Raw genomic sequence first — 27,993 nt, forward strand, 5'->3', positions numbered from 1 at the left:
GGGTCCTCTTTCCTCTCCCTGCCCCTGTCCTCACTGTAATTCCCCATCAAGAGCAAGATGCTGTCAGCACCTACACATGCCCCAGTCGTTGGAAAGGGGGTGTCACCCCAAACCCCTCTTCTCCTCCATACCCTCCTGCTGCAGGTGGAGCATCTGGGAGGGAGCGTACTCTGTAATCTCCCCTCCACCTTCCACCTCCCCCAGCCCTGGCTGCCTGCACAGGGAAAAGGGGTGCTGAGGGTGGAGGGGGGGGGGGGGGGGGGAAGGGGGAGAAGGGGATTGCAGCCAGGACACCCCCCCAGCTCCCCCTCTGCCTGGCCAGGGGCTGCGCCTGCCCTCCCCTCCGCCGCTGCCTGCTAACGCCGCTGCTCAGCGTGTGCAGAGGGAAGGAGGGAGGGGGGAAGGAGCGAGGGAGGGGACCTCCCTATCTGGCTCTATCTCCTCCGCTGCCTCTCACATGCTCCGGGGAGGGCGATGCGGCTCCCCGCGTCCCGCTGAGCGAGGCCGCGCCGCACCGCGCCGGGGCTGCCCAGCGCAGGGCAGGGGGGGCTGCCTGCGCCCTGCGGTCAGCCTTCCCTCCCCCCCCCTTCCCCCCACCCCCGCCTCGGCTGTCTTTGGTGGTTTTTTTTTACCGGTTTATTTTATTTTATCTACTTTGATTTTATTTAGTTTTATTTGATTCGGATTTATTTGATTTGGTTTTATCTTTGTTTCATTTACCCCACCTGGGAAAAAAAAAAAGAGAAAAAACCCCAACAACAAAGCTGCCGCTCCCCGCACCGACCCCCGCGGCGGGCTGGAGAGGCTGATGCGGCCGCTAAGGTAAGCGGGGCTGGGGGGCTGCGCGGGGCCCCCCCCGGCTCCCTGCATGGCCCTTCCTCCGCGGGACCTGTTGAGGCTGTCGCTATCGGACCCCGGCTGCCTCCTCCCTCCCTCCCTCCCTCCCACCCGAGCCCTTCCGATAAGAACCCTCGATTATTCCTTCCCATGTTCTCTGCCCAGCTCGCTCCCTCTGTCCGGCTTGACACCAGCCTGGCGTGCATGCGGGTGTTCATTTACTCTCCCTTCGGGTGGCCGCCACTCAAAATGCGCCCTGCTGGGCCAAGTCAGTCTAATAATTCCTTGCAGCCCAGGGATGAGAACAGGCAGTACCCTCCCCCGTTATTTGCCCCTTCCCGTTGGGTAGCTCATCACGGGGCTGATCGCGCTTATCGAGATCGGAGCGCTTCGTTTGCAGACACAAAGCTTCCCCATCCCTCCCGCTGGGTTGCGAAGCGCTGGGGTGTAGGCAAGCTCCGAGGGAAAGAAGGGGGTGACAGCTGGCCAGATGTGGGGCATTGGCAGGGATGGCCACATCTGTGTGCAGGGAGAGGATGAGTATCGTGAGCATGGCTGGCCGAGGGAAGACTTTGCTGCTGGTGGACAGAGGCCATCAGTGAATAGCCCATAGCCTCAGCCAGAAGTCGGGGAGGGGGGCAAATACAGCCCGCAGCTCAGAACATTGCAGAGGCACCAGCCAGAGGGGCCCCCTGTTGAGGCTTGCTCCCACTCCTGGGACCTGCACGCTGCCCTCCCTAAACATTCTATAGGTTTAAGGAAGGCGGGCTGTGTTTGCAAGACAGGTGCTTTGTGGTGTGGTGTGGTTGCAAGGCAGGAGATGAAAGTTTGGTGTTGTTTTGATGTGATTCTTGATTGCTGCCTGTTGGAGTAATTGCATCGCAATTGCTCAGAGGTAGAATCAATTTCCCCAAATTGAGATTTTAATGGGAGCTCGCAAGCTGCTGTTATGTCATGTGGTTACAGGCGGCGTTGGATTGCATTTATTTTATAAACTGGATACTTTTGCAGACGGTGCAGGGATAACAGCACCACCCAGTGGGGCCCAGCCCGGCCCCAAGCCCAGCTCCAGCCTAGCAACCCCAGCCCAGCCCAGTCCCAGCCCAGCCCAGTCCTAGCCCAGCTCCAGCCCCAGCTCCAGCCCAAACTCGCTCCAGCTCTGCCCCAAATCCAGCCCTGAGTGGGACACAACTCTACAGAAACACCTGGTTTCATTTACTGAAATACCTACAGAGAAGCTGGATTAAGACTGTTGGGTGGTTTAGGTGGTTTTTATTTTTTTCCCATGAGAAGGAATCTCCCAGATGTTCAGGAAAAACTTTTGCATGAGCTGCTGACACTGTCACTTAGTGTTCCATGACTGAAGCCCCAGGAGAGGTGTCCTGCAGTGAGTTACATTTCTGGCCACTGCTGTCAGGAGTTGACAGAAGAGGACCTGGGAGAGGTGGTTGGGTTTCACAGTTGTTTTTTTCCATAGGGTGTTTCAAACATCCCATTCTCAAAGGGCTGAAGGTGTAGATCTACAAACACTTGATGCCATCTGCCACCTTCAAATGAGGGCCAGGAGATGTCCTTAGCTGACCTGTAGGTTAGGGGGGGGGGGGGGGGGGTGGAATTAGGGAGCTGTGCTTGCACTTTGTCCAGATACCAGTAGCTTTTAAAAGCAGGAGAGAAAGGCTGTCCCATTGCACAGACTTGTTTCTGTCTCTGCTGATGAACACCCAAGTTCTCTGCAGCTCTGTGCTGCTCACTTTTTGGCAGTTCAGACTTATCCATCCTTTCTGCTGAGCTGACACTTGGCCATTTGAACTTGCTCTTGGGCACCTCCCAGCACACTGCATTTTTATTTCTGTTTAGAAGGGAGCCCAGATGTAAAGAAGATACACTACAGAGATACTGCTTGGTATTTACCCCAACCAGGAGCCTGGGCCAGGAAGACCAGCTCCCTGCAGAGAACTAAATATACAGATGGTGAATTCCAGCCAGCCCTCCAAACACTGCCGAACAAGGGATGGTTACAGGCTCCCATGTGTAGGAGTCAGGCCTCACCCCACAGGGCTTTGCTAGCAAGGGAAAGGGAGAGACACGAATGAATGCCACCAGTCAAAAAAGTCGTATTTGCCTGCAAATATCTCTGCTTGTTTTGCTTTCTGTCATGGGTGAGACTGGAAGTTTTCCACCAGCCCATCTTTCCCTGGTCCAGCCTGGCTGGTTGTGAGCATTAAGAGGCGACTTTTATGGCTGTGAGCATGGAGCAGGCATTCTGAACAGAGAGCCCACAGCAAGTGACTTCAGCTGGGGCTGCTCTGAGTTAATCTGTGGATGCAAAGATGCAAGTCAACAAAGCATTGGTTTATGTATTGGTGTGACAAAGCTGTATTTTATTCCACCTTCAACCCCCTGGCCTCTTGTACCAGACTGGTGTGTCTGATGTTCACAGGGGCAGCTGTGGGGAGGCAGATTAGCTGCACCAGCAGATTCTTCTCTGCTCTTTGCCACACAGAAGTGAGTTGGTTTCCAAAGCCCAGCTCCATGCCACCACCTCTGCCTGTCCCATCAGTGTGAAAGCTCAGAGCAGGGCACTAGTAAGACCTTGTGGGACACTTCTCCTGTCAGCTGCTCTACCAGGCGTTCTACTGCAAGGCAACAGGTTAGGAAGAAAGGTTCAGCAGCATATTTGGCATCTTCAAGGTGCACAGCTCAGGGAGAGCATCCCCTTGGGCTGTCAGACAGGAAAACTGCAAAATGATTTTTAAAAACCTAAATTATGAGGCAAAGGAAGGTTTTTAAAGTGAACTGCAGCGTTTTTCACTATTGCAAACATCAGAGGTGTGGCTGTCACTGCAGAAAGATGAATAGGGTTTGGGGCTTTTTTTGTTGCTTCTTGTTCAGGGTTGGTTTTTTTCTTTAGAGAGAGACTTTTCCAGAGCACAGGTGTTTGGTTTTACTTCCACAAGCATTTTGGGATCAGTTGTCCAACCTCCCCAGAAAATAGCTGGGGGGTTTCCACTACAAACATAGTTTCTTCCCCCTTTAGTGAGCAGTTTGGTGTTTGCTGCTCACCCCAACCCCTGCCACTGCAGAACATTTCAGCATTGGATTCATTCACGAGTGATCCCACCTTAGCCCAGCCAGGCCACAGGCAGCGTTCACTGAACACCTTGTCCCAAGGCACAGCAGGCAAAGGCATGTGCTGAAGCCATGTGGAGAGAGCTGTGTGAAGAGTGGCCACGCAGAAAGTTCATGGGAGAGTCAGGAGCAGCCCAGGAGCCCTGACATCCATTCCTCTAACTGCTAGTTCCAGTGCCCATGTTTACTATTTTCACCATATAATTACAGGTAGTGAATAATTCCATTAGGAAGGCCGTAAGGGGAAGGATCATCTGTAAACCTTAGGGCTCAAATTAGACACGTTCATTCAGCCCCATCGAAGCCCACAGCCATGCATGGCATGACGCAGGGCAGAGGGAAAATAAAAGCTCAGATGAGTGATCCCAGCTGAGTTTCCCCTGGGAACTGGGAATCTTCCTGCTTGTCCTGCAGATACCCCCGAGAAGGCTGTCGGCTAGCCCCGGCTGTGATTTGCACGCCTTGCCTCCGTAACGACACCCAGCACAAGAGTGAAGCTGTGTGTGAGCACGGAGGCGCCTTTGCCCCCGGCGCGGAGCCGCTGCAGCCCGGGCCCTGCTGTGCCTCGGGGGTGTTTGCATTTTAGCGGTGGGTGGTTTCCCGCACGCTGTTTGCAAAGAGCGGCGGGCTCGGCGCTGCCGAAACGCGGAGCCCCCAGCTGGCCTTGGAGAAGGGAAAGAGGCTGGGGGAAACACGGTCACTCTGTGTTTGCAAGCCTAGACAGCCCCACCGAGCAAGGCAGAGATCCGAACTGCACACAGCCTGCGATTCGAGACAGCAGTTTGAAGCCTTTGATTCGGCTAATCAGAAAAGGTGAAGGACCTTTGAAAAGCGTGGAAGGAGGAGCAGGATTTCAGAATCACACCTTATTTGGGGCCTTTTCCTGCTCTGCAGTTACGCTTTGGACACATCTGTTGTTTTCTCCAGCGAAATCCGCTGCTTTGATCGGTGCCAAGAACAGCAATCCCATTTGCAATGCATGATGCAGCTGAGCAAAAGCAAGGAGAAATTTGTCCAAACTGGAGCCAGGGGCATCAGGCTGCTGCTTTATGGCAGTGCAGTTTTCCCTACAGCAAAGGCAGAAGCTTCAGCAAGGGTCTCGTTCTGAAAAGAATGCTTCAAAAGTGGATTCCAGTCCTGTTGTTGCCCTGTGCCAGCTTGCCACAAAACGGCAATACCACAGTGGTACTTCAGGTCAAAAGCACCAAAGCAGCCTCGCTGCAGCTATTTAGCAGCTGGATTTTAAAAGTTCCTAATTCAGATGGTATTTTTTGAGTTAAAGATCAGTACATCATGCTCTATCTCACCAGCCAGGATAGCAGCAGAAGTGGTGCTTTTCAGACGGAACTAAAAGCTAAAGCTGCATGGCAACAAACAGCACACAGTGCGAGCAAGAGGAAGGGATTTGGGGTCTGAAAGGCCATCCCCTGGATCTTTGTCCCCTGCCTGGGCTCTCCCCAGCACGTGGACCCTCTCCCACCCACCCCCACCTTCCCCCTAGGCTCCTTCCAGCTTCCCCAGGCCCCTTGCAGCTCCAGCTGCCTACACATCCCATCAGCAGGCATTTCTTCTTGGGTGGTAACAGCAGCTGGCAGGGTTTGGACATATTTGCCCCTGTTTGACATCCCCCACAAAGAGGTGCTTCGAGTAGGCGTTCCTCCCACACTGCCTTAGCTACAGGTCTGGATCCGGCCTGCCAGCTTTCATCTTCGGCCCAGCTCAGCCCGGCCTGCCAGCTCTTCTGCACACAGAGCTCCTTCTGACTTTAGTGGACATCACTTGAGTGCAGATGTAGGAAGATCAGGACCAAGACAGATCTCTGGTCATGCAAGCAAGGCTTCAGGATTTTTGGATCCCATCTGGGTCCCAGATGGAAAAGTTACAGCATTTGAATTCCAGTTGCAGCCTGGATAAAGCCCCAGTGAAGCTCCTCCTTCATTTGGAGGCAAGGGGGCTCAGATCCTGAGACGTGGATAAGTGGTGTTAGATCCCTTCATAGATATTTACTCCTATCTCCTCTTCCTCACTTCACCTTCCATGGGAGATCTGTTGTAGCTGAATCACAGATTCAGTCTGCAGCAGAGGAGATGACAGACTCTTCTTGGAAATGTCCAGCTACCATCATCACTCCAGAAAGTACCCTTATGGGTGATGGTGAGGCAGATGAGAAGGGGATTTCCAAGGACAACCAGAAGCAAAGTCAAGGAGGCCTATACCAAGCTGCAGGAAGAAAGACCTGCTGCTGCTAGAGGGCATTTACAGAACTGGGAGAAGAACTGTGTATCCAACAACCAGCATCCTTTTACTCTTTGTATAGGATGTCTAAGTGAAAAGGAGATGAAAACATTAGGATGGCAGGGGGGCACTCAGTTGAAGGAGGGCTGATGCTCTGTAAAAGGGAAGTTAGAGCATATTCATTAAGCACATTACACCCACAGGCACTCTCATTCAGAAGTGAAGTTGTCTTAGTTTACTGTAGCTAAAACATCTTTCCTGTGGAGCAGACCCATGGTGGGGCTGCAGATCCAGCCTGCCCATATCCTTATGCTGTGGCATCACAGGAGGTAGAGAAGAGCAGGATTCTGAAGCCCAGCAGGCAAATGTCTGTTCCAAGCTGCTGCTATATCTACAAGGTCAATGAGCAGAGAGAGTGCTCCTAGGACTGCCCTGAGGGCTGCCCAAAGGATCTCTAAGGGATACTTACAAGTGTGATGCCAGGGCAATTGTACCAACACAATGGTGAGACATTCAGCCCAGGTCTATACATGGGCTGGTGGTACAGACTAGGCTGTTGTAGTGGTCCTGAGAGAGCACAGTCCCCTCCCTCAGGCCTCAGTGGGCTGGCAGCTGGATTTGAGGAGCCTTGGCAGTTGTTCCCTTTATGAGAAGTGTCGATCTAATGATAAAGATTAATGACATTTGCTGTTTCTGAGTCACCAGGGTTTATTTCACCTCTGCCAGTGCCCGTGCAGGTGAATGACCTGGAAAGGTTGTGAAATCCTCACACCTACCAGGCAGCCAGGGCTGGAGTGGCATGGCAGAGCTCCTTGTACAGAGAGGACCATACCTCAGTGGGCTGGGGGCTACAGCATGGCTCTCAATCCCTGCTGTGCCGAGCATCTCCTGCCTCAGTTTCCCCCCTCTGCCATACAATGGACTTTTTGCTCCAAATGGCTTCGTTTTGAGCAACTCCAAAGCACTCTTGTTAGGCACATGGGAGAGAAGCAGGGAGGGCATGCTGTGTGTCGAGACCCCAAGAGGTTATGAAGAAGCCCTTCTCCCGAATCGCAATGGAGCTACCATGCGTGACTGGGAGACACAACGCAAAATCCCAAGAGCCCTTCCCGCAGCCCACCCTGCGTGGGAGCGCTCCCCTCTTGCCCACAAGGCACGGGAGGGTTTGGTGGCTCAACCCCCACCAGTAACCCCCTCGCCCGGGTGTCCGAGGCTCTCCCTTGGCCGCTGCCCGCCATGGTCGCGGCGCTAGGCGGCCGCTCCCCGCCCCTTCCCCGCCGCCAGAGCAGCATGGCCGGGGAGGCGGGCGGAGGGGAGGAGGCGCAGGCAGAGGATGCCGGCATTGGAAGGCTGCCGGGATGATTGATGGTTTGGGCTGTTTTGTAATGGGAGGGGAAGGAGAGGAGGAGGCGGAGAAGAAGGAGAGAAAAAAAAAAGTCTGTGTAATCTTGCAGTGCGGGGGCCAGCGGAGCGCGGAGCTGGGGCCGCCCGTCCCTGCATCGCTCCGCGCAGCCATGTGGGGCTTTTAATTTTGGTTTTGGTTTGTTGCGTTGGGTTTTCTTTTTTCTCTTCTTCAATTCTTTCCTTCGAGTCATTTATTTTTTCCCCTTTTGTTTGTGTGTTTGTTTTTCTGGTTGTTGTGTTGTTCGTGTTTTTGGTTCGTTGTTTGGTTTTTTTTTTTTCCCCTTCCTTTCTTCTCCTTTTTTTTTTCCCCTCTCCTTTTTTTTTCTTTTTTTTTTTCTTTTTTTTTTTTTTTTTTAAACTCTTCTTCCAGGGAGAGGATAGTGGTTAAAGCTCGAGCTGGATGGATGGGTATGGGGAGAGGGGCAGGATCCACAGCCCTGGGACTTTTCCAAATCCTCCCTGTCTTTCTCTGCATCTTCCCTTCAGGTAAGGAACAGCCTCTTTATTTTGAAGCATTTTTTTCCTTGTATTTCTCGCAGCCCTTGGATAGCCTCCTCCGTTCCCCCTGTCTCTGGGCCTCTTTCTCTCTCCCTCTCTTTGCAGCAGTTTGCCACATGTTTAAAATACGCAAGCGGGGCTCAGATTTGGGGGTGCGTGTGCCCCCCCCCCCTTCCCGTTCCCTTTTCCCTAAGCAGTTACGGTGAGTGTTTTTCCTTGACCTCATCTTCTTTGTCTCCCCGCTGCCTCATCCCACAAGGAAGGAGGTGGTCGAAATCAAAGCAGTTCCCGGCGAAGGCTGTTTCTGACAGCGTCAGGCAGGTTGCGTTGTCCTCCCGTTCCCGGCTGTGCCTTGAAAGGAAGTGGGGGGGACGGGGAGGGACCCACACAGAACACCCCAGATGCCAGATTTCTGCCCTTGAATACCGCTGGGGGGGGGTGGGTGGGTTCCCGGTCCGAGCTCTCCAGTAAGGGAAAAGCCGGAGCGGTTGCGAAGGGGGTGAAGGGGGTCGTTGCTTTGTGATTTGGATGATCGAGTGTCCGGGGGGGGGCTCATGGCCGCGGGGAGCGTAGCCCCGGGGCTCACCTGGGGCGGGCAGCGCGGCGGAGGATGCGCGGGCGGCACGGAACGGGCTCCCCCCCCCGATCCTCGCTGCACCTTCCCCGGCCTCGGGCGGGAGGTTTTGGGGGGGCTCAGCGCCATTATTTCGTTGGAAAACTTTCCCCGGCCAGGCCCTGGGAGCTGTTGTGCTGTCCGAGGGCGGGATGGCAACCAAATGGTCCGGCAAAGCCTCGGCTCCCCCGGGCGAGCCCTTCCCCGCGCCCCCCCGGCCGCTCGCACCTATGGCTGGGCTCGGCCTCCCCCCTCCCCATCCCCAGTTTGTTTGTATTGTGTCAGAAAAGGAGAGAATTTCAGAATTACAGCTGAAAACGCCATCTGTTTCCAATGAATCCCCCATAGTTTTTCACAATGTTTTTGGCAGATCTCTGCCTGCAAATTCCTTCAAGCCCTGAGTGCTTGTTTTTGTTGGGGGAGGGGAAACCCAGTCCACAGAGGCGGATTTGTTCCTTCCAAAACTCTCCAGTTTCTTTACCTCTTTTTTTTTTTTTTGCTTTTTTTTTTTTAATTTGCAAGGGGGGTTAAAAAAAAAAAAAGAAGGAGAGCAAGCAGGAGAAAGAAAAGCCCAAACGCTTCAACCTCCCCCTTCAGCTTTTTAGTTCAGCAAAGCTTTCCTCCTCTTCTTTTCTTTTCTTTTTAATGTATTAATTTTTTCATCGCCTCTGCCTTTCTTTTGCATAACCGTAGGTGAAGCAGTCTTGCACACACATGCAGCAAATAAATAAATAACTGCTTTATGCCCTTCCTTCCTCCCCCCCCCCCCCTTTGCCCTCCCAGCCCTGCTGAAGGAAAGCGAAGCCTTTTCAGCACTGCCCTTTAGCACTGAGGTGTCGCTCTGGACCCCACTTTTCCCAGGGGACTTCCCGGCAGGCTGGAGGTTGAACCCCTTTTTCCTTTTCTCTTTTTTTTTGTTTTTAATTTCCCTGGGAACTCTGGAGCTGCTCCCATGTGTGTTGCTTAACGCCCTTTTCGGAGCGTTTTGAGTTGCAAAGCGTCGAGGCCGTGAGATTTACGGTGCAAGAAAGAACTTGATAGGAGATCTGGCTGCCTGCTTTGTTTGATTCTGCCTTCAGCAGTCAAATAAGGTGCAAAGAACTGGCAGAACGAGGCAATCCGGAGCCCGCGGGAGCGGGGCGCAGGCAGAGACGGTGCTCCCCGTGCGCAGGGGCTGGGAGCACGCCGGGGGCTTTCGGCGAAAGCTTTTTGGGGTGGGAAGGTAGGAAAAAAAGGGGGAGGATTTATTCCCTGCCGTATCCTTTGCCCCTTTTTTTTCCTGTGCTTCCTGGGAATTTGCGGGCTCCCAGCAGGTTCCCAGGCCTGAGGAAGCTTTGCCCCCCTCTTGAGAGCCCCGAGTGAGCGGGGCTGCTGGAGGCTGCCCAAGTGGGTGCTCGGCGTGTCGGATCAGTGCCTCGCCGAGTCCTGCCCTATTTATTTATTTGCTTAAACTCCCCCCTACGCGCACACTCTGGGCTGGATTCCCGCTTGTGCCGCTCTCACACCAATGGCTTCACCCTGCCGCCTCCTGGGCGGCCCCCACCACCGAGCACTCTTGGGCTGGGAGCACTGCAGAGGGTCCCTCCGTGTGGGTCAGGGTGACCACTGAGCGTGGGGCAGCTGGGGAAGGAGGTTTGAGCAGAGCAGGCCTCTGCTGACAGTTTCCCCAGCAGAAGTCTTGCTCGAGGCTTGTGTCAAGTCCCAGTGTTGGATGCTCAAGGGTTCTCTGTCCTGGCTGGGACCCTGATTTCCTGGGGTGCTTGGCAGACAGCCCCTTGTGCCTCCCAGCACAGGCTGTGCTCAGTCTTCTTGCAAAAAAAATTCCTTTTGTACTTCAAAATCTGGCCATGGATGTTTTGCTCCAGATGTCAGGCTTTGGTCTCTCCCTCATACTCCACTTCGCTTTGGCTTTGCTGTTTCAAAAGCAATTGGGACTTCCTGCCCTTGGTCCAGCTGGGCACTGCAGTTGGTTCCAGAGAAGGGTCCTTCCCTGCCCTAGGTGTACCGGACCGGTTGATAAATGGCTTTTGTCTCAGCGGCAGGGAGGGACGTGATTGCAGCATTAAGCTGAAATTGAGAAGGGGGGCTTAGAGGCTGTTAAAACAACATCTCCCCAGCGCCGGGAGCGGGGAGCGGGGCTGGGGGCCGGGGAAGGTGGCGGCAGGGAGGGAGCGCGCCTGTGCGGGATGTTGTCGGGGCAGAGAAGAAGGGAGGGATTCAGATGTAAACCTGGAAATATTCTGGCTGCCCTATTTTGTTGCTCACTTGGAGCCCTTCTCATACCTCAGCAGAAATTCTCTGCCTTGCCGGCAAGGCTCCGTGGTGGTGCTGGAAGACGGTGCCTCGATTTCATGTAGATGTGTTGCTTTTTTTCCGTAGAAAATCCCAACATTCCTTTCCCTCGATTACTGGGAACAGGGGGATACTAATAGTGACTTTGGGGTAATTGTGGCCACGGCTGAGGTTTCCTTCTTTGTGGCCTGAACAGCTGTGCACATGAAAGTGCTCGCAGGGCTGGGCAGCCATAAAAACTTCCTAACCTGGGGGCTCTGCCGAGTCTCTGCACCAACCTGCTGTCCCCAGAGAGCTGGGCTGCAGCCCTGGATCAGGCCCCAGCGACGACAAGTTTTGTGGTCTCTCTTCTGGCTCCCTGGTGGGTGCATCCCATAAAGTAACCCTAGGCTTTGGCATGGCAGTTCATGGCCTGGGCAAGCCCCTCCTCAGCCCATCCATCAGTCTTTCAGGGGAGCCCACAGCTGAGCCCTACTGCTCTCAAGGGATGACTGCTAATGGAACAGCAAGGAAGGGCTTGCTTAGGCTGTGCTTTTCCCAGGAATGGTTGGACCAGATGATCCTTGAGATCCCTTTCAGCCTGATACTCTAATTCTGTGAAAGTCAAAGGCATGGGTTTGGTTCATGTGGATGAATTTCATTGCATTTGATACGCTTTTCCCATTGGAGCAGACACCAAACTTGGAATAAGGGAGAGTGTGGGAACCCAGGACCAAAAGAGCATTGGAGTCCCAAGTGGTTTGGAGGAGGCCACGGTGAACTGAAGGCTGCTGCAAGCCAGAAGTGGGATTTTGAGGAGGATGGAGGATGTTTTGAGATGCAGCTGTGGTGGGACAAGACCAGGGAGTACCCTGGCCTTTCTCTAGCTGTCTGGATGGTGCAGATCCAGAGTGAGCTGTGCAGGCAGGGCCCAGCACCCAGAGTGCACTTGTAAGAGGAGAGCCTGTAAATGCCTTTAAAAAGCTTTGTCCCCTGCACTTGGTAACTGCTGGCATGAGAAGAAGAGGATATTTATTCCCTTGTCCATGAGCTCTCAAAATAACAGGGCGTTCGATTGTAGCCTCAAGATTGCTTTGCACTCAAGTGCAGCCCGGCTGAGTAAATCACTGCTTCACCAGCTGAAATTCCTGCAGCAAGGGGGAGAATTGAATTATGGCCAACTGCAAAACCAGATGCCATCCCCTTGATGAAGTCATCGGGCTCTTACTGCGGGAGAACAAGCTGGCTCCTACACACACGCAGCCCTCGTAGGCGCAGACTGAGCCTCTCTGTCTAACGGCCTGGCCCTGCTGTGTGGGGCAGCTGGAGACTGGCATCCCTGCAGATGCAGGAACAGTGAGTCCTTCAGGGTGGAGCCCCAGAAGAGCATTGAGTCCCTCTTTCCGCTGCAGGAGCATCCAGGGGAGTTTGGCCTTTTAGTTCCCAGCGAGCAGAGCTGTTCCTGCCTGTACAAGGGTTTTATGGGTCAGGCAGAGAGCAAGCTTCACTTGAGCCTGAAGTACTTTCTCCTCCCTCAGTTTCCTCTCTTTCCTGGACAGCTGTTGACTTTGGTCTCCAAAGCCCTAGTAATGATCTATGGCATTCTGGTTTTCAGACAAGCTACCTTTTTTCCTTGCTGTGTGACACGCTCCAGCCAGCACTTCTTCTGAGATGACAAGGACATGTGGCAGGACGTTCTAGGGCTGGATCCTGCCTCCAGGCTTTACCAGCCCACAGCGATCTGAGAGCATCACTGTGCTGGGGATGAGAGGGTGGAGAGCTGGGGCAGTGGGGGGGGGGGCGCGTGTTTCAGTTAGAAAGTTACTTTTTTCTCTGAAAATTAAGCCCTGAGCTCAGCAGGAGCTACCCACCAGATGCATTTGAAACTAAATAAACCTCTGAAGGTCTGTGAAGGAGGAACAGATTTTGTGGCTTCTATGGAGAACGAGTCTGGTGCTGGGTGGGAGCCTAGCCTGCAGGAGGGCTTCCAAAGGGTCCCCAGAGCTCTCGGGGGCAGCTCCAGCACTAGTTGGGTGCCTGGTGGGCTCGTGGGGCTGCTGTTGGCCACCCCACGCCCCGCATGCCTTCGATGGAGCTGCTGCAGTTTTTTGGCAGGCCTTTAATTGTATAAATTTGCCTCATCCAGATTTATGTGCTCCGGGCTTTTCTCCATCTCCTCATTTCGTGTCTCATTTACCTCTGCGTTTGAAGGGCTGAAATTTCACAAGAGCACAGCGGGGATGATTATTCCTAGAGGGAATCCACACCTGTGAGCAGGAAAGCGTTTCCCTGCCAGCCCTGCCGCGGCCTGGGCGAGGGGGAGGAGGGCGAGGGACCCGCTGCTACACCTGGGGGGCCCCGGGCGCTGGTGGGTGGCAGCCCTGCCTTCAAAGGCACCCTGGGAAAACAGCTTCGGCGTGGGGAGAGTGATGCCTGCTGGAAACTTGAAATGCTCGGTGGTGGGGGTGGCTGGCAGAGGTGGCCATGCCTGGGTAAGGCTGCTTCAGAGGGAGGGCAACATGGGTGGTGTGGGGCTGCAGGAGGAAGTCGAGGGTGATGCTCCGTGCAGGGGACAGGAGGCTGAATCCAGCTCTCTCCCCGTTGGGCTTGTCTTGGGTGAAAGCCCTTACATCCTCATCTGAAAAAGGGACTGCTCCCCTTGAGCTTTGGCTCTGGAAGACTGTGGGTGAAAGCAGCTGGGTGCTCCCCAGCTGGAAGAGTCAGGTGTGCAGCTCCAGCACCGCTCCCCAGCCCACAGCACGCCGTGGCGGAGAGCCAGCTTTGTTAGAGCCCTTCTGCAGATGGAGAAGCGGAGAAGATCACTTCCCTCCCTCCTTTTGTCCTCCATCCACCAGCTCAAGGTGGAGCAAAACCTGCATCCTCTGAACCATCTGTTGGAGCTGCTTCCTCCCAGCAAGATGAAAGCTCAACAGTTGCGGCAAAGGCAACCCTGAAACCCGAATCTCAGGACTGGAGTTTTAAGAGCAAAGTCTGCAGCGTTGCTGCTGCTGGTTCATCTTTTCAGCCCATCGTGCCTTCTGAATTTCCCGGGATTTTTCCATTACTTCCCAGAGCAGCATCACCAGCCACTCCAGGCTGGGAACATCGCGGTCGGTGCTCTCTCTGATGGTGTCTGCGCAGCCTTCTCCCTGCCTGGGGACGTGGAGGTGAGGCTGGAGGAGCAGTGCTGGCGGAGGGGGCTGGGGAGAGCCGCATTCATCCCCGCTAAGCATGCCGGGTCAGCGGTAAGCTGACTCTCCCAGCCAGAAGAGCTGACTAAGTGACAGGAACAATCAAGGGCTCCTTCGGCAGCATCCAGCGGTTCCTGCCGTAGCCGGTGAAGACACTGACTGTGCTCTTTTCCTGCCTCTGCTTGCCCCATGTCTTTGTGATGCCTGGAAAATAGAGATGGGGGGCTGTGAACTCGGTGCTGAGGACAAAAAGGAGTTGGCTGTGGCAGCTCCTCTGGATGCTTTTAGTGATTGACACAGGATGAAACGAGGAATCTCCATCTCTGCCCCTTTTTTTGGCTTGAAAGCACTGAAGCAAGCCTTGCTCCAGCATCCTCTTGAGCAGGACAAGGACTGGTTTTAAAGAAGCTGCGTGGATTGGGGGATGCTCTCAGCTACATCTAGGGTCACTCTCTCAGCACGTCCTTTGCCTGGATTTAATGCATCTGCTGCTTGTGCCGGGAGAAACGAGCACAAACCCCAGGCTCCAGCACGGAAGGTGGCCCCTCGGAGCCAGTTTCTCCATGCACGCCCTTGCAAAATATGAGCTCCAGCTCTTTAAGAGAGTCAGGTTTATTTTTCTTCTTCAGCTCCCTCCTCTCAGTCCTTCCCCCACTTCAGTGCAACTGAAACCTGATCTAATCCCTTTGCACATGGGTAATTTATTGGTCTATTGGGCTTTTCTTGATGGCAAATTGCATTGTCTTTCTTCCTGGGTTGAGGCTTTGGAGCAGTTTGCTGCATTCCTGCAGCTTTTTTCTCAGGGCTGATCTTTCACACCCCCTCTGAGCACAGTCAAATCAGTTTTATTGGGCCTCTTTGTTATGCAAACAAGGCAATAATAACCAGGCTATTATTCTGCAAGATTGTGCTTGATTAACAGTTCAAAGGAGGTCGCTGGAAGAGCCCGCCGCTGCCATCCCGCACAAATCCTTTCACCAAGCTTGGGTCAGGTGGCCCTTGGGTCTTCCTCACCCCACGGTGCCCTGTGGGGCTGCAGGAGGGCTGCCCCTGCCCATGACACCCCATCCATCAGGGCTGTGGACAGCGCTGATGGGCTTGCTTCTCTCCCTGGTGTGATGAGGCGCCGCTTGATGTGTGTTGTAAAACAGAATCACAGAATGGTTTGGGGTGGAAGGGACTTTTAAAGGTCATCTAGTTCCAGCCCACCTTCCACTGGACCAGGCTGCTCAAAGCCCTGTCCAGTCTGTCCCTGAACACTTACAGGGAGGGGGCATCTACCACCTCTGGGCAGCCTATTCTGGTGTTTCACCACCTTCATTGTAAAAAACGGTTGTTCTTTTTATCTGTCTGCTCTCCCAGCCCATGCAGGCACCAAGATGTGAGTCCAGCATGGCCAGACTTGCCCACTGGGGAAGTGCAAGAGGCTGGACACAGAGAGTCCAGACAGATGTCTTTCATCCCCTTGAGTTTTGTTTTGGATTCCTGAAGTCTTGCTGGAAGAGGTGTCATCAGCCAGGTTTTTAAAGAGCAATGTGATCTTTTTATACTTCTTTTTTCTTAATTTTTTCCTTTCTTTTAAGTCTCCTGTGGGGTGGTTTTGGTGCTGGTGGTGGCTGCTGTCTGCCCAGGAGCTGAGCAGCCCCCATCCTGAAGCTGGCAGATGTCGCTGGGATTTAGCACCTCCGAGAACTGTGCCTTTCCTTACCGAGGTGTCAGCATAAATATGTTTATTTAGATTACTTACATAAATATGTGTTTAGGAGCCTAAGCCTAGGTGCTCAGATCTGAGGCCAAAGGTAATTAGGCTTTACTGTGTTATCCAAAAAAGCCTTTGAGTGCGTGTGTGGGGCTCGCACGCCGACACTTCGGTCCCATACATTCGGGAGGGCGCGGGGTGATGTATTTGCATCACGTGGGGGTGATGACATACTTTCCAACCCCTTAGTGACCAAGCAGTGAGCACTTGAAAACTAACAGATCTGGTTTACATGCACCCAAGAGTCTTTAAAAGAACTGGCTTTTGTTTACTGAATGCGTTGGCTTTGGCTTGCCTCAAGTACTGCGTCCTGTTCTGGTGTCCCCAGCGTAAGAAGGACACAGAGCTGTGGGAGCGAGTCCAGAGGAGGCCACAAAGATGACTCAAGGGATGCAACACCTCTGCTATGAGGATAGCCTGAGGGAGCTGGGGTTGTTCAGCCTGGAGAAGAGAAGACCCCAGGGGGCCCTCAGAGCTGCCTTCCAATAGCTGAAGGCATCCTACAGGAAGGCTGCAGAGGGACTTTACATGAGGGTGTCTAGAGACAGGACAAGGAGGAATGGTTTGAAGCTGAGGGAGAGCAGGGTTAGACTGGAGCTTAGGAAGAAGTTCTTCAGTAGGAGGGTGGTGAGACTCTAGAATAGGCTGCCCAGGGAGACTGTGGCTGCCTCCTGTCTGGGTGTATTCAAGGCCAGGTTGGAGCAGCTGAGCCTCGTTGAGAGATGTCCCTGCCCATGGTGGGGAGGTTGGAGTAGATGAGCTCTAAGGTGCCTTCCACCCTGAGCCATTCTAGGATTCGATGAAATTCATTTCCAGATTCTCATTGGAGGAGAAGAGATGAATTGTTTTGGGTCTTCTGTGTGCTTGTTTACTGGAAAAGCATGATTTGCTGAACTGAAATCCAGGTGACCTGACCCCAGCTGAAAGGGAAATAGGGGGCAATGATAATTAGAGGGCTGTTAGTCCGATGTGTGTGTGTGTAATATGTTTGAACACTTAATTTAACAGCGTGCAATATAACACAGCAGTGACAATGATCTTAAAGGTCTTTTTCATCCACAATGATTCTATGAGAGGGGCAGGGCAGCAGGACCTCACTTGTGTGGTACCCCAAGGCTCCTGAGCAAGCGGGAGCAGCAAGCTGGGGTGGGTGGACCACGGGATGGTTGCTGGCTTGGAGGAGCAGTGCTTTGTGGACTGGGAGCTCTGGAAAAGGTCATGGCACATGGAATCATGGATTTGTTAGGGTTGGAAGGGCTCTCAGGGATCATCTAGTACCAACTCCCCTGGCATGGGGCAGGGACACCTCACACTAGACCAGGTTGGTCAGAGCCACATCCAGCCTGGCCTTAAACACCTGCTTGGTGCCTGCTGAGGCAGGGAAGGAGGTGAGCTCGGGAGAGCAGTGAGCTGTGCCACAGCAGTGTGGCCCACCAGGTGGTAGGCTTGGCAGGAAACAAGCCTGCCGGGAGAAGGTCTGGTGGTGGGGCTGGGCAAACACCTTCCAGTGAGGACTTTAAAGTGCAAACCGTTTAGCTTATCTAGAGGCTTGACAAGTGACTTGATTACGGCGTGCAGTATCTGTGTGGGAAACAGGCTGGTCACTAACGGACCTTTAACTGCCTCGGAGCAAATCGCTGGGTTTTCTCATGTCCTTACAATGAAGGCAGATAAAACCCACTTAGAACCCAGGCCAGTGTTTTGTAAAGGTGATAAACTGAAACAGCCTGCCGGGGGGGGGGGGGGGGGGGGGGTGGCTCTTGAGACCCTGCAAACCAGGGAGGTCCTCATGGGAGGTGTACCTGAGCAGGCATGGGGCATCAGGCTACCTGTGGGTGAGGGGGAGCTGTCTTAGCCCAGGGGAGTGAAGGATTTCTTTTGCCTTTAAACTCTCCGAAACCAGCTTGGATGGGGTCTTGAGTAACCTGGTCTAGTTGAGAGGCATCCCTGCCCATGGCAGGGAGGTTGGGTTAGATGACCTCTAAGGTCTAGGAGGACAGACTGAGGGAGTTGGGGCTCTTCAGTCTGGAGAAGAGAAGGTTCCAAGGAGACCCAATTGTGGTCTTCCAGTACCTGAAGGGGGCTACAAGAAAGCTGAGGAGGGACGTTTTAGGGTGTCAGGGAGTGATAGGAGTGGGGGTAATGGAAAAAAAAATAGAGATGGATAGATTCAGATTGGATGTTAGGAAGAAGCTCTTCCCCATGAGGGTGGTGAGACACTGGCACAGGTTGCCCAGGGAGGTGGTGGAAGCCTCATCCCTGGAGGTTTTTAAGGCCAGGCTGGATGTGGCTGTGAGCAACCTGCTGTAGTGTGAGGTGTCCCTGCCCATGGTGGGGGGGTGGAACTGGCTGATCCTTGAGGTCCCTTCCAACCCTAACAATTCTGTGATTGTTCCAACCTAAGCTGTTCTATAAAACCACTGGTTTCAATATACTGAAGGAAATTTTGTCTCTGGTTTGAGTGGCACCAAACCCTTGACAGGAGAAGATGATGGGGAGGTTGGGAGGTGGCTGGGCTAGGAGGGGTTGAAGGAGCCTTTGTGATGGACAAGGGTGGTGGCATCATCCAGACCCGGGGCTATCATAGCGATCCCAGGAGAGCCTTGCTGGGCTCCTGCTTGAGAGGATTTGTTTCTGTGCTAAGTCATCTGTGGTTGAAAAACAGATCCATTGTGAGTCGATGGAAAATAGATTATGCAGAATTGAATAAACATCATTTCTTGGCCTGGCTACAAATGAGCCTGCACCACTGTGCCAAGGCTGCTGCCAGAGGGGACAAGGCAAGGCACGCCTGTTGGGAGGGGGAGAGGGTCCTGTTTGCTCAGCCTTTATCAGGTGTGGTCAGGGTTTGCCAGAGCTGGTGGCCGCTGCTGTGGCTGGGAGAAGGTCTGTGTGAAAGGTGAAGTGCGAGCAGCCCCCCGGCACACCCCCTGTGCCAGCACCTGGCCTTGGAAACCTGGCCTTATATGGGGCCCAGAGCGAAAGGAGCTGCTGCCAGGACCCAGCGATAGCATCTCAGAGAGGAACACTCCCCCTTCAGGCTTCGGGAGGATGGAGATGGGCTTCCCTGCCCTCCCTTTGCCTGGGAGTTTTTTAACTCAGTACCTCATAAAGTTCTGTGTGACCCTGGGCAGCGCACGGGGAGGGGTGCTCAGCACCAGGGTGCTGGGGAGCTGTTTGGCAGCAGCAGTCTGTAGGCTACCACCGCTCGTGCCTGCATCTGCTGATGGCAGAGAACAGAGCCTGTCCTTAAAGAGCAGCACACTGTGGCCTTAGTGCTGCTGAAATCTCCTCTCTGCAAAGCAGCTGAAGGGCTGCAGCAGCCAAGGTGGTGCTCGCAGGACGAGGTGCTTTGCGCGGCGTCTCCGGGGCCTTACCAAGCTGTCAGGTGAGATTGGGATGTGTGGGTCCTGCACGTCCAGGGACATGTCCTGCAGCTGCTCCTGGGGCTTTGTTGTCTGCAGTGACAGCGTGTTCAGCTGCATGCAGCCCCCAGGCATCCCGGAGCTGTACATTAACGTAACTAGGAGCAGAGTGATTTTAATTGCCCGATGCCACAACTGTTCGGGATGACCAGCAGTGGCAGCGCTGGTCACACTCCTGCAGACTTCTTTTGACTCCTCTCTTCCACTGGGAGGCTCCTGGCAAAGCTACACTTGCATCTTTCATCAGATGGGGTGAGATGCAATTTCCTTCTTTTCCACTCCGATAAACCCACATCCGCCCCAGGAGTGCTGCTGCTTGCGTTGCCCCTGCCCTCAAACATGCTGGCTCACGTCACTCCCTCCGTGCTGCTGTGTGCCATCATCCCCTGCACTGAACGCCATCTAGGCCACAGCAGGCTCCACCTTCACACGAGGAGGCACTTCTTACAGTGAGGGTGATGGAGTACTGGAGCAGGCTGCCCCAGAGAGGTTGTAGAGCCTCCTTCCCTGGATGCTTTCCTGTGTTGTCTGTCTGCTCTAGGTGATCCTGCTTTGGCAGGGGGGGTTGGACTCAATCATCTCTAGAGCTTCCTTCCAACCCCTAACATTCTGTGATTCTGTGTGCAGGGAGGTTGAGTTTGTGTGAGGGAACAGCCTCAGGCTGCAGCAGGGCAGGTTTAGAATGGACAACAGGAAGGATTTTCCCACCAAGAGTGGTCAGGCATTGGGATAGGCTGCCTGGGTGGAGTCACCAACCTTGGGTTTAGGTGGTTTGGATGTGGTGCTTGGGGATATGGTTTAGGGGTGAACCTTGCAGAGTAGGGTTCTGGGTTGGACTTGGTGATCCTGAGGGTCTTTCCCAACCTCAATGTTTCTGTGGTTCTGAGTTATGGTTGATCTCAAGGATGTTAAGGTCTTTTCCAACCTGGCAATTCTGTGACGAGTTAAAGGCTTTCCACAGTGCTTCTTGCAGGTTTAAGTGGACTGCTGCCAAGACAAAACAGTTCTCAGTGCTGTTGCTAGCATCTGAGCTTATTAAACATGAATTTTAAAGCTGTGAGGAACCTGTCACCATTTCCTATTTGCACTTCACTCTTCTTGGAAAGGGAGAGGAGACAGGCTTGTTTCCTGAAGCTGGGCTGCTCAGTGTTTTACCGCTCGGTCTCCTGTTCTGATTTTCCAGCACCAACTGTGTTTAGGTTTCCAGCACTGTGATGTTTAAAACACACTGTTTGCCCTGTAACAATACTGGGGTTTGTAACTTTCTTTTTAAACAAACGTGAAATGGTTTTGGCACAGCTGCCTTGCCAGCCTCCCTCTAAACAAACCCCGAGACAGGAGCGTGCAGGCACGCCTGCAAGAGGCACCGCAGAAGCATCTGGTGACGGTGGGGCTTTGCTGCTTGTCCTTCTGCTGCCTTATGTGCCTTGAGCCCATCCTGTCTCCAAACCCTCCAAGGGGGTTGATTTAGGAGGACAGGAAGGAAAACAGTGAATTTCAAGAGGTGTGGGCCTGGGTTTGCCCAGCAGAGCTCCGGACTGCTGCAGGCAGAGCAGTGCCCGTGTGATGCTCAGCGGTGGCCGTGTGCTTCTCACACAGCTGCTTTCCAGTCTGTTCTAGGGAAGCCACTGCCCCAGGGAACAGATGCTGGGAGTGGGGGGAGATAGGATCCAGTATTTCTTTGCCCTTCCTCTGCCTTGCCAGGGGGCACTGGGGCTCTGGTTGAGCCTGGCAAAGGCAAGGCCCTGCCTTTATCTCTGCGTGGGCAATGCAAGGCGGGTGCAAAGGGGAGGTGAGGGCTCAGCTGGCATCCCCACACCCTGCCATGCCGGTTTTTCTCCTCCACCTCTTGTTCTCTCTCAGTGGGCCGTGATGGGGAAGAGACTCCCAGGGCTGGGCAGAGCCACACGGTGCTCAAAAAAGAGGGGATTTGGCTCCTGCTTCTTTGCAGGGGGGCACAGGGACATGGGCAGGCACTTTTCCTGGCACTGCTGTGACTCTGAGGGTGGTGATGGGGCTGCTGGCTCTGCTGCAGCGTTGGTCATGGCACAGATCTTGCTCTGACCTCTGCAAACTGGCACGTGGTTAGGGCACAATGGTCATGCCAGGGCTGGGTTTCCCTATGCCCACAGGGGAGGAAGTGGGAGGTAGACAGATTTTTGCCCTGATGGACCTGAATCTGGACACCAGGCACAGTAATTGATGCAGCACAGAGCTTTGAACACCACTTTGAAACCCTCCTTGCCTCTCGCCCCATGTTAGTGGTCCTGCCTTATGCCTGCTGATGAATGCCTCCTATTCTCCCACACCCCGGCTTTCCCCTCCAGGAGCATTCATCTGAATGCCGGGTGCTCTGACCCTTTGTGGCTTAAACTGGGGCAAATCCTGTTGGTTTCTTTGACTTTGATGCATGAGAACTGGGTCATGAGAGTTGGGTCACATCTGCTGAGCAAGGCCCTGTCACGCGGTAGAGCCAATATCATGGGTTTGGGCTGCAGGGGGGAGATGCTGACCTCTTGCTGGGGGTAAAGGCACTGCCATGGGTTTGGGCTGCAGGGGGAGATGCTGACCTCTTGCTGGGGGTAAAGCCACTGCCATGGGTTTGGGCTGCAGGGGGAGATGCTGACCTCTTGCTGGGGGTAAAGCCACTGTTGTGGGTTTGGGCTGCAGGGGGGAGATGCTGACCTCTTGCTGGGGTTAAAGCCACTGTTGTGGGTTTGGGCTGCAGGGGGGAGATGCTGACCTCTTGCTGGGGTTAAAGCCACTGTTGTGGGTTTGGGCTGCAGGACAAGAGCCCAAACTCTACCTCACTGGGGGTAGGCTTGGATGTCCTCCATGCAGGCGTGCAAGCATTGATTGACCACCTTGTGCTTCCCTCCCCTCCTGCAGTGACATCTCCATGCAAGATCCTCAAGTGCAACTCTGAGTTCTGGGCGGCCACGTCGGGCTCCCACGCCCCGGGCACGGAGGAGGCGCCCGAGTTCTGCACGGCGCTGCGCACCTACGCGCACTGCACCCGCCGCACCGCCCGCACCTGCAGGGGCGACCTGGCCTACCACTCCGCCGTGCATGGCATAGAGGATCTGATGGTGCAGCACAACTGCTCCAAGGATGGCCCCACCTCCCAGCCCCGCCTCCGGACCCTGCCCCCCGGCGACAGCCAGGAGCGCTCCGACAGCCCCGAGATCTGCCACTACGAGAAGAGCTTCCACAAGCACTCGGCCACCCCCAACTACACCCACTGTGGGCTCTTCGGGGACCCCCACCTCAGGACTTTCACAGACACTTTCCAAACCTGCAAGGTGCAAGGGGCTTGGCCGCTCATAGACAATAACTACCTGAACGTCCAGGTCACCAACACGCCGGTGCTGCCTGGCTCCACGGCCACCGCCACCAGCAAGGTGAGCCCGGGGCACGTCCCCATGAGCAGAGGCGGGCGAGGGCAGAGCTGCTTCTGAACAGCTTTACTTTTCTGCCAGCTCTCTCCTCCACCATTTGCACTTCCCCTCTGAATTTGAGCCCTTGGCCCCACATGTCAGATGCCCATCCTTCCTATGTCCCCACCTTCACTTCATTTGCTTGTGGTTCTTGCTGAGCACAGCCAGCCCCGTTGTGGGTAGCAGGCTGAGATCCACAGCTCAGGGGGACACCGTGGCCAGGGTGGGGGATTGCAAATTAAGAGGGCTCCCACCTGGGAGGCTCCAGGTTGCTGTGAGCAGCCAGACCAGTAATGATATGACAGCTTGTGGGGGCTACCCAAGGTCCAAGCAAACCCAGGACTGCCCTCCACAGAGGCACCAGCTTGCAGGGAAAAGCCTGGAGGGAGCTGAGATCCTCACGTTGCCTTTCCCTCTGCCCAGGCTTATAATTGTCTCTGTGGTTTGCAGCCAAGTCAAGGCATTTTGTGGGGCACAGTCTGTTCTGGAGGTGCTTTGTCAGCATAAATAAACATCCTGAAGGTACAAGGCAAACACTGAGAAAACCCAAGTGAAAATGTGCTGCTGTGGTACAGCAGGACTTGTGTGAGATGGCCTCAACTTCAGGAGAGACCCAGAGCTGCTCAACTGTTAGGATGCTTCTTGGTGCACAAGCTCTAAAGCTAACAAGGCACTTTTTGTGCCAAAAAATGGAGGCTCAGCAGGAGGCAGCCTCTTGCTTTTGGAAGGTGTCCTGTCCCACTGTGCCTGGGAGTTCTGCTTCCCTCTGCTCGTGCAGGGAGAGGAGAAGCAGATGCAGGACAGGGACTGCTTTCGGCTCTGGATGTGACCTTTGCAAGGAAGCCTGGCTTGAGGGAAGTGGTACTTAAGGACCCCAGAGACCTGCAGTTTCTCAGCTGGATCCCAGGATCTCTATCTTAATTGAGCCTTTTCAGCTGTTATCTGCCTCACGGGCTTGTGGTGAGGAGGGATTAGTCATGAGATGTGCAGCATGAGCTGTGGGAAGCGTTACTGGGTCACTGCTAGGGGACCATGTGCTGCTGGAAGGGACGGGAGCCTCTCAGTGCCCAGGGCTCTTTGTGGTTTTGCATTGTGTTCTCTGGTCTACCCTGCGCTGGACCCAGAGGAGGTAGCAGCAAGGGACCTGTGTTTGAGCCCAGCCAAGGGTGCAGAGCAGTGTTGGACTCGGTCCATACCCATATCACCCCCAGAAGGGCCTGCCCACTGCCAACATGGGGCACATGTGTGTGGCTGTGTGGCTGAGAGGGAGCACGACGTGCTCTGGGGCCCAGAGGCCAAGGCTGTTGGGCAGTGAGTGTCGAGGGACAGGAGGAGGTCCAGCCTTATGATCTAAATGCCATGGGAGCCAGAGGAGCTTCACCTAAGGGAGGCAGGGCTCATCCCCCTCTGCCATCTGCCAGGCCCTGGAGGCAAGACAGTGCTGCATGTGTGGGCATGCCACTGCAGGCCTGTGGGGAGCCATGCTCCACCCAGCTCCAGCTACAAAGGAGCTCCTATCTTGGGCCTGGAGATAACAGGATGGATCCAGGTGGTACCTTTCAGTCCAGCCTCTGGGTCTTGACTCCATACACAGTGTCCCAATCCCTGTCCTGAGTCAAGGTGGCCATGTCTGGGTGCCTGAAAGGATGAAGCACCTGGCCCTGCTCCGCTCCCGGCTCCGCTGAGCGGATGGCTCCTTCACCTCCCCTGCTGCTCCCGGTGCCGGCTGTATGCTCTGAGGCGCTCGTTGCTCATCGTGACCCTGCTTCTTTTTTGCCTCCCCCTGCAGCTCACCATCATCTTCAAGAGCTTCCAGGAGTGTGTGGAGCAGAAGGTGTACCAGGCGGAGATGGACGAGCTGCCCGCCGCCTTCGCCGACGGCTCCAGGAACGGGGGGGACAAGCACGGGGCAAACAGCCTGAAGATCACGGAGAAGGTGTCGGGGCAGCACATCGAGATCCAGGCCAAGTACATCGGCACCACCATCGTGGTGAGGCAGGTGGGCCGCTACCTCACCTTCGCCGTGCGCATGCCCGAGGAGGTGGTCAACGCCGTGGAGGACCGGGACAGCCAGGGCCTCTACCTCTGCCTGCGCGGTTGTCCTCTCAACCAGCAGATTGACTTCCAGGCTGTCCGCTCGGCTCAGGCCGCCGAGGGTCGCGCCCGGCGCAAGGGGCCCAGCCTGCCGGCCGCCCCCGAGGCGTTCACCTACGAAACGGCCACGGCCAAGTGCAGGGAAAAGCTGCCCGTGGAGGACCTCTACTTCCAGTCCTGCGTCTTTGACCTCCTCACCACCGGGGATGTCAACTTCATGCTGGCTGCTTACTATGCCTTTGAGGACGTGAAGATGCTTCACTCCAACAAAGACAAGCTGCACCTCTACGAAAGGACACGGGAGCTGGCCCCGGGCAGCGCCGCTCCCTCAGGGGCCTCCGCTGCCCTCTGGGTGCTACTGCTGTGCTTGAGTCAGTGTTGGTTGTGCTTGTTGTAGAGGTTTGCTCCTTCACACCGTGGGAAGGGGAGCAGGAGGGAGCCGGGGATGAGACGGCGGCGCGGGGCAGCCGGAGGTTGGATGTCAGAGCTGCGTGGGGTTGTCCTCAGACCTCAGCTCCTCCGGCTGGTGCCAGGTCCTCCACTTCCCAGCTCGTGCGTGGGAAGAATGTGCTGCCAGTGGGACCAGTCAGGAGACCTTGCTGGACTGTGTCTTGGCTGGACCTTCCTCACCTCCTCTTCCTGCCAGTAGTGTGGGTGCTGAGGGGTCCCCAGCGCTCCCCTGCGTCCCAGAAATGCAAATGGCCGCTGTGGCACCGGCGTGCACAGCCGTGGCTTTGTCACTGGAGAGCAGAGCTCCTGAGGACACCGAGCAGTGAGCCAGGGCCAGCACAGCAGGGCTGGGTTCCTGCTCGCTGGGGCTGTGCTCTGCTTTTTGGGCATGTCCTGCTCTGCCCACGGCCTCTGTGTTGCAGAAGGTGATGCAAGGGGCTGGAACAGTGGGGAATGGCCCCACGCTTGCCTGGCCACCAGTGCCAGGCACCTCCTGGGTGGAAGGAGGACATGTTCCTCAAGCCTCAGCTTGTGTTTGCTGTAGTTAAAAGGGCATCTCCTGTTGTAGCCAGTTCGTTCAGCTGATTCACTCAGTAGTTTTATTCCTGGCTCCCTTATCTCTGCCTGGACCCACTGAGGACTCTTGATGGCAACAGGAGAAACCTGGCCAGTATTCAAGTGGTTTCTGCAACTTCTGCCCGGCGCTGGATGAGTCTCTTGCACCATTTGCTCTCCAGTGCCCTCAAACTGGGAGCAGGGAGGCTGCTCAGTGGGAGAGCCGAGCTGCAGCTCCCCCCAGCCCTGCACCCACTCCTGTCTGTGGCTCGGCCAGGCCCCAGGATGGAGCAGGAGCGTCGTGCTCTCCTTGTTTGCTGCTAGGTCTCTGCTCCGCTCCTCATCCTGTGAGGCTGTGACTTGCAACCCCATTGCAGACCAGTTGCACTTTAAGACCTTCTGGGCTTGAATCAGAAATGGGGCAATGTTAGAAAGCCAGCCAGGAGAAGGGATGCAGCAGAGGACCCCCCCGGCTGCCTCCAAGTGTCCGTTCCCTGCCTCCAAACCATTCATAATCATCTTCCTCCACCACCTAGTGCTTCCCATCTCCTCCTCTCCATGTTCCTCTGTGGTTCACCTCATCATTCACTGAACAAACAGCAGGGCCCCCTTTGGTCTGTATCTTGGAGACCTCCTGATGGATTTTCCCTCCTTTCCTCAGGGGGAACTTCTGAGAAACAAGCCCCAGAACACATCACTCTTGGGGACATCTCTTGCTCTCAAGGGAGGTCTCTGGGCCTGATGAGACAAGCTAGCACCAAAAGAGGTGGGAACAGGCTACATTTGGCAGTCTGAACTGGTGCCAGGAGGCAGGCTGGTGTAAATACTCAACGTGACTTAATTCATTGTGTCCTAACAGCTCTAGAGCTCCATTTGTAAAGCAGCAGAGAAATGCAAGATTGTGTCCATGGATGTAATTTATATTGTCTCTTTAATATATAGAGCCCTGGCATTGATCTCGTGTGACCTGTACAGATGAAGAGATGTAATTGGTTTTTAAATGTTTAAGGGAAGAAAAGAAAACAAAAAGATGTGTTTACTACTTTGCTCCTTGCTTTGTTTGCTGGTGCCCCAGGCCTGCCACGGAGGGAAGGTGTGGAAGTGAGGAGAGCAAGGGCTTGGAGGTGCTGAGAAGAGCAACCACTGGACCATGGCACAGGACAGTTGAGTCTCCCAATGCACTAATTACTCAGCCAAACTGGTTTGGAGTTTTGTTGCTCATTTTGTTCAGGAAAGAACCATTCTGGTTTTTGTTACTTCCCATGAGAACTAAAAAGCAGGATTTGAAAGCCAACATTTGTCACAGGGGCAGAGGAGCCCTTTGGTTCTTTCTGTGTTAGCTCCCAGGTAACAGCCAGCTGTGCACTGCATCCCTCTGAAGGCAGGAGGCTTGCAAGAGGACAGGAGGGATGGGTTTCAGCTAGAAGAGGGGAGATCTAGACTAGAAAGATGTTTTTCACCAAGAGGGGGGTGAGACACTGGCGCAGGTTGCTCAGAGAGGTGCTGGATGCCCCATCCCCGTTCAGATGGAGCTCTGAACAACCTGCTCAAGCTGAAGATGTCCCTGCCTAGTTCAGGGGGCTGGACTGGATGACCTATAAAAGTCCTTTCCAACCCAAAGCACTCTAAGCTAGACAGTACTAACAAGTCCCTACTCCCCCCAAGCCCTCCCTGTCCTCTACAGCAATCCTCCTGCAGCACACTGTGCGGTGCTTTAGGGGCAGTGTGCAGCCCAGGCAGGTTTCTCTGATCATGGTGTGGTTCAGTCCCACTGTCCAGTGGTGGCCAGATGTCCTACAGGGGCTGGGGCATCCCTTTTTTGTTGTTGTTGTGTTCTTTTTCAGAAGCAAACAGTGAAGCACTTTATTTTGGTTATGTTTGACCCAGTTCTGGTTTAAAGGTGAAGTGTGGCCAAGAAAGACCCAATACTTGGAAACAGACAAATACAGAGGCAAAGCAGGGAGGGAGGGGGAGGTGAAGCCCTTCCCCCACCTCCTCCCTGCGTTGAGACCCACAGGAGTGTCACCACCTGTATATACTGTAAATTATTTATTGAAACACAAGTAAAGTTTGAGGGTTTTTGACAAAGAATGAG

The 27,993-nt window shown here is 54.6% G+C and overlaps 1 protein-coding gene across 1 annotated transcript; it reads left to right on the forward strand.

Moving 5' to 3' along the window:
* The first annotated feature begins 670 nt into the window (after nucleotides 1-670).
* RGMA (repulsive guidance molecule BMP co-receptor a) lies at nucleotides 671-27,989 on the forward strand. Its single transcript, XM_068143361.1, has 4 exons — nucleotides 671-822; nucleotides 7,976-8,091; nucleotides 22,252-22,763; nucleotides 24,589-27,989. The coding sequence occupies exons 1-4, from the start codon at nucleotides 809-811 to the stop codon at nucleotides 25,288-25,290; spliced, it is 1,344 nt and encodes a 447-aa protein (XP_067999462.1). The 5' UTR covers nucleotides 671-808; the 3' UTR covers nucleotides 25,291-27,989.
* The last annotated feature ends 4 nt before the right edge of the window (nucleotides 27,990-27,993 follow it).

This window comes from Melanerpes formicivorus, unplaced genomic scaffold (assembly GCF_026170545.1).
Source record: "Melanerpes formicivorus ecotype bairdi unplaced genomic scaffold, bMelFor1.0.p_v2 SCAF_10, whole genome shotgun sequence".
NCBI lineage: Eukaryota > Metazoa > Chordata > Aves > Piciformes > Picidae > Melanerpes > Melanerpes formicivorus.

Coding starts and splice junctions, on each gene's coding strand:
- RGMA (XM_068143361.1), top strand. Junction 8,092..22,251: donor TCTCTGCATCTTCCCTTCAG/GTAAGGAACAGC, acceptor CCCCTCCTGCAG/TGACATCTCCATGCAAGATC. Junction 22,764..24,588: donor CGGCCACCGCCACCAGCAAG/GTGAGCCCGGGG, acceptor CTCCCCCTGCAG/CTCACCATCATCTTCAAGAG.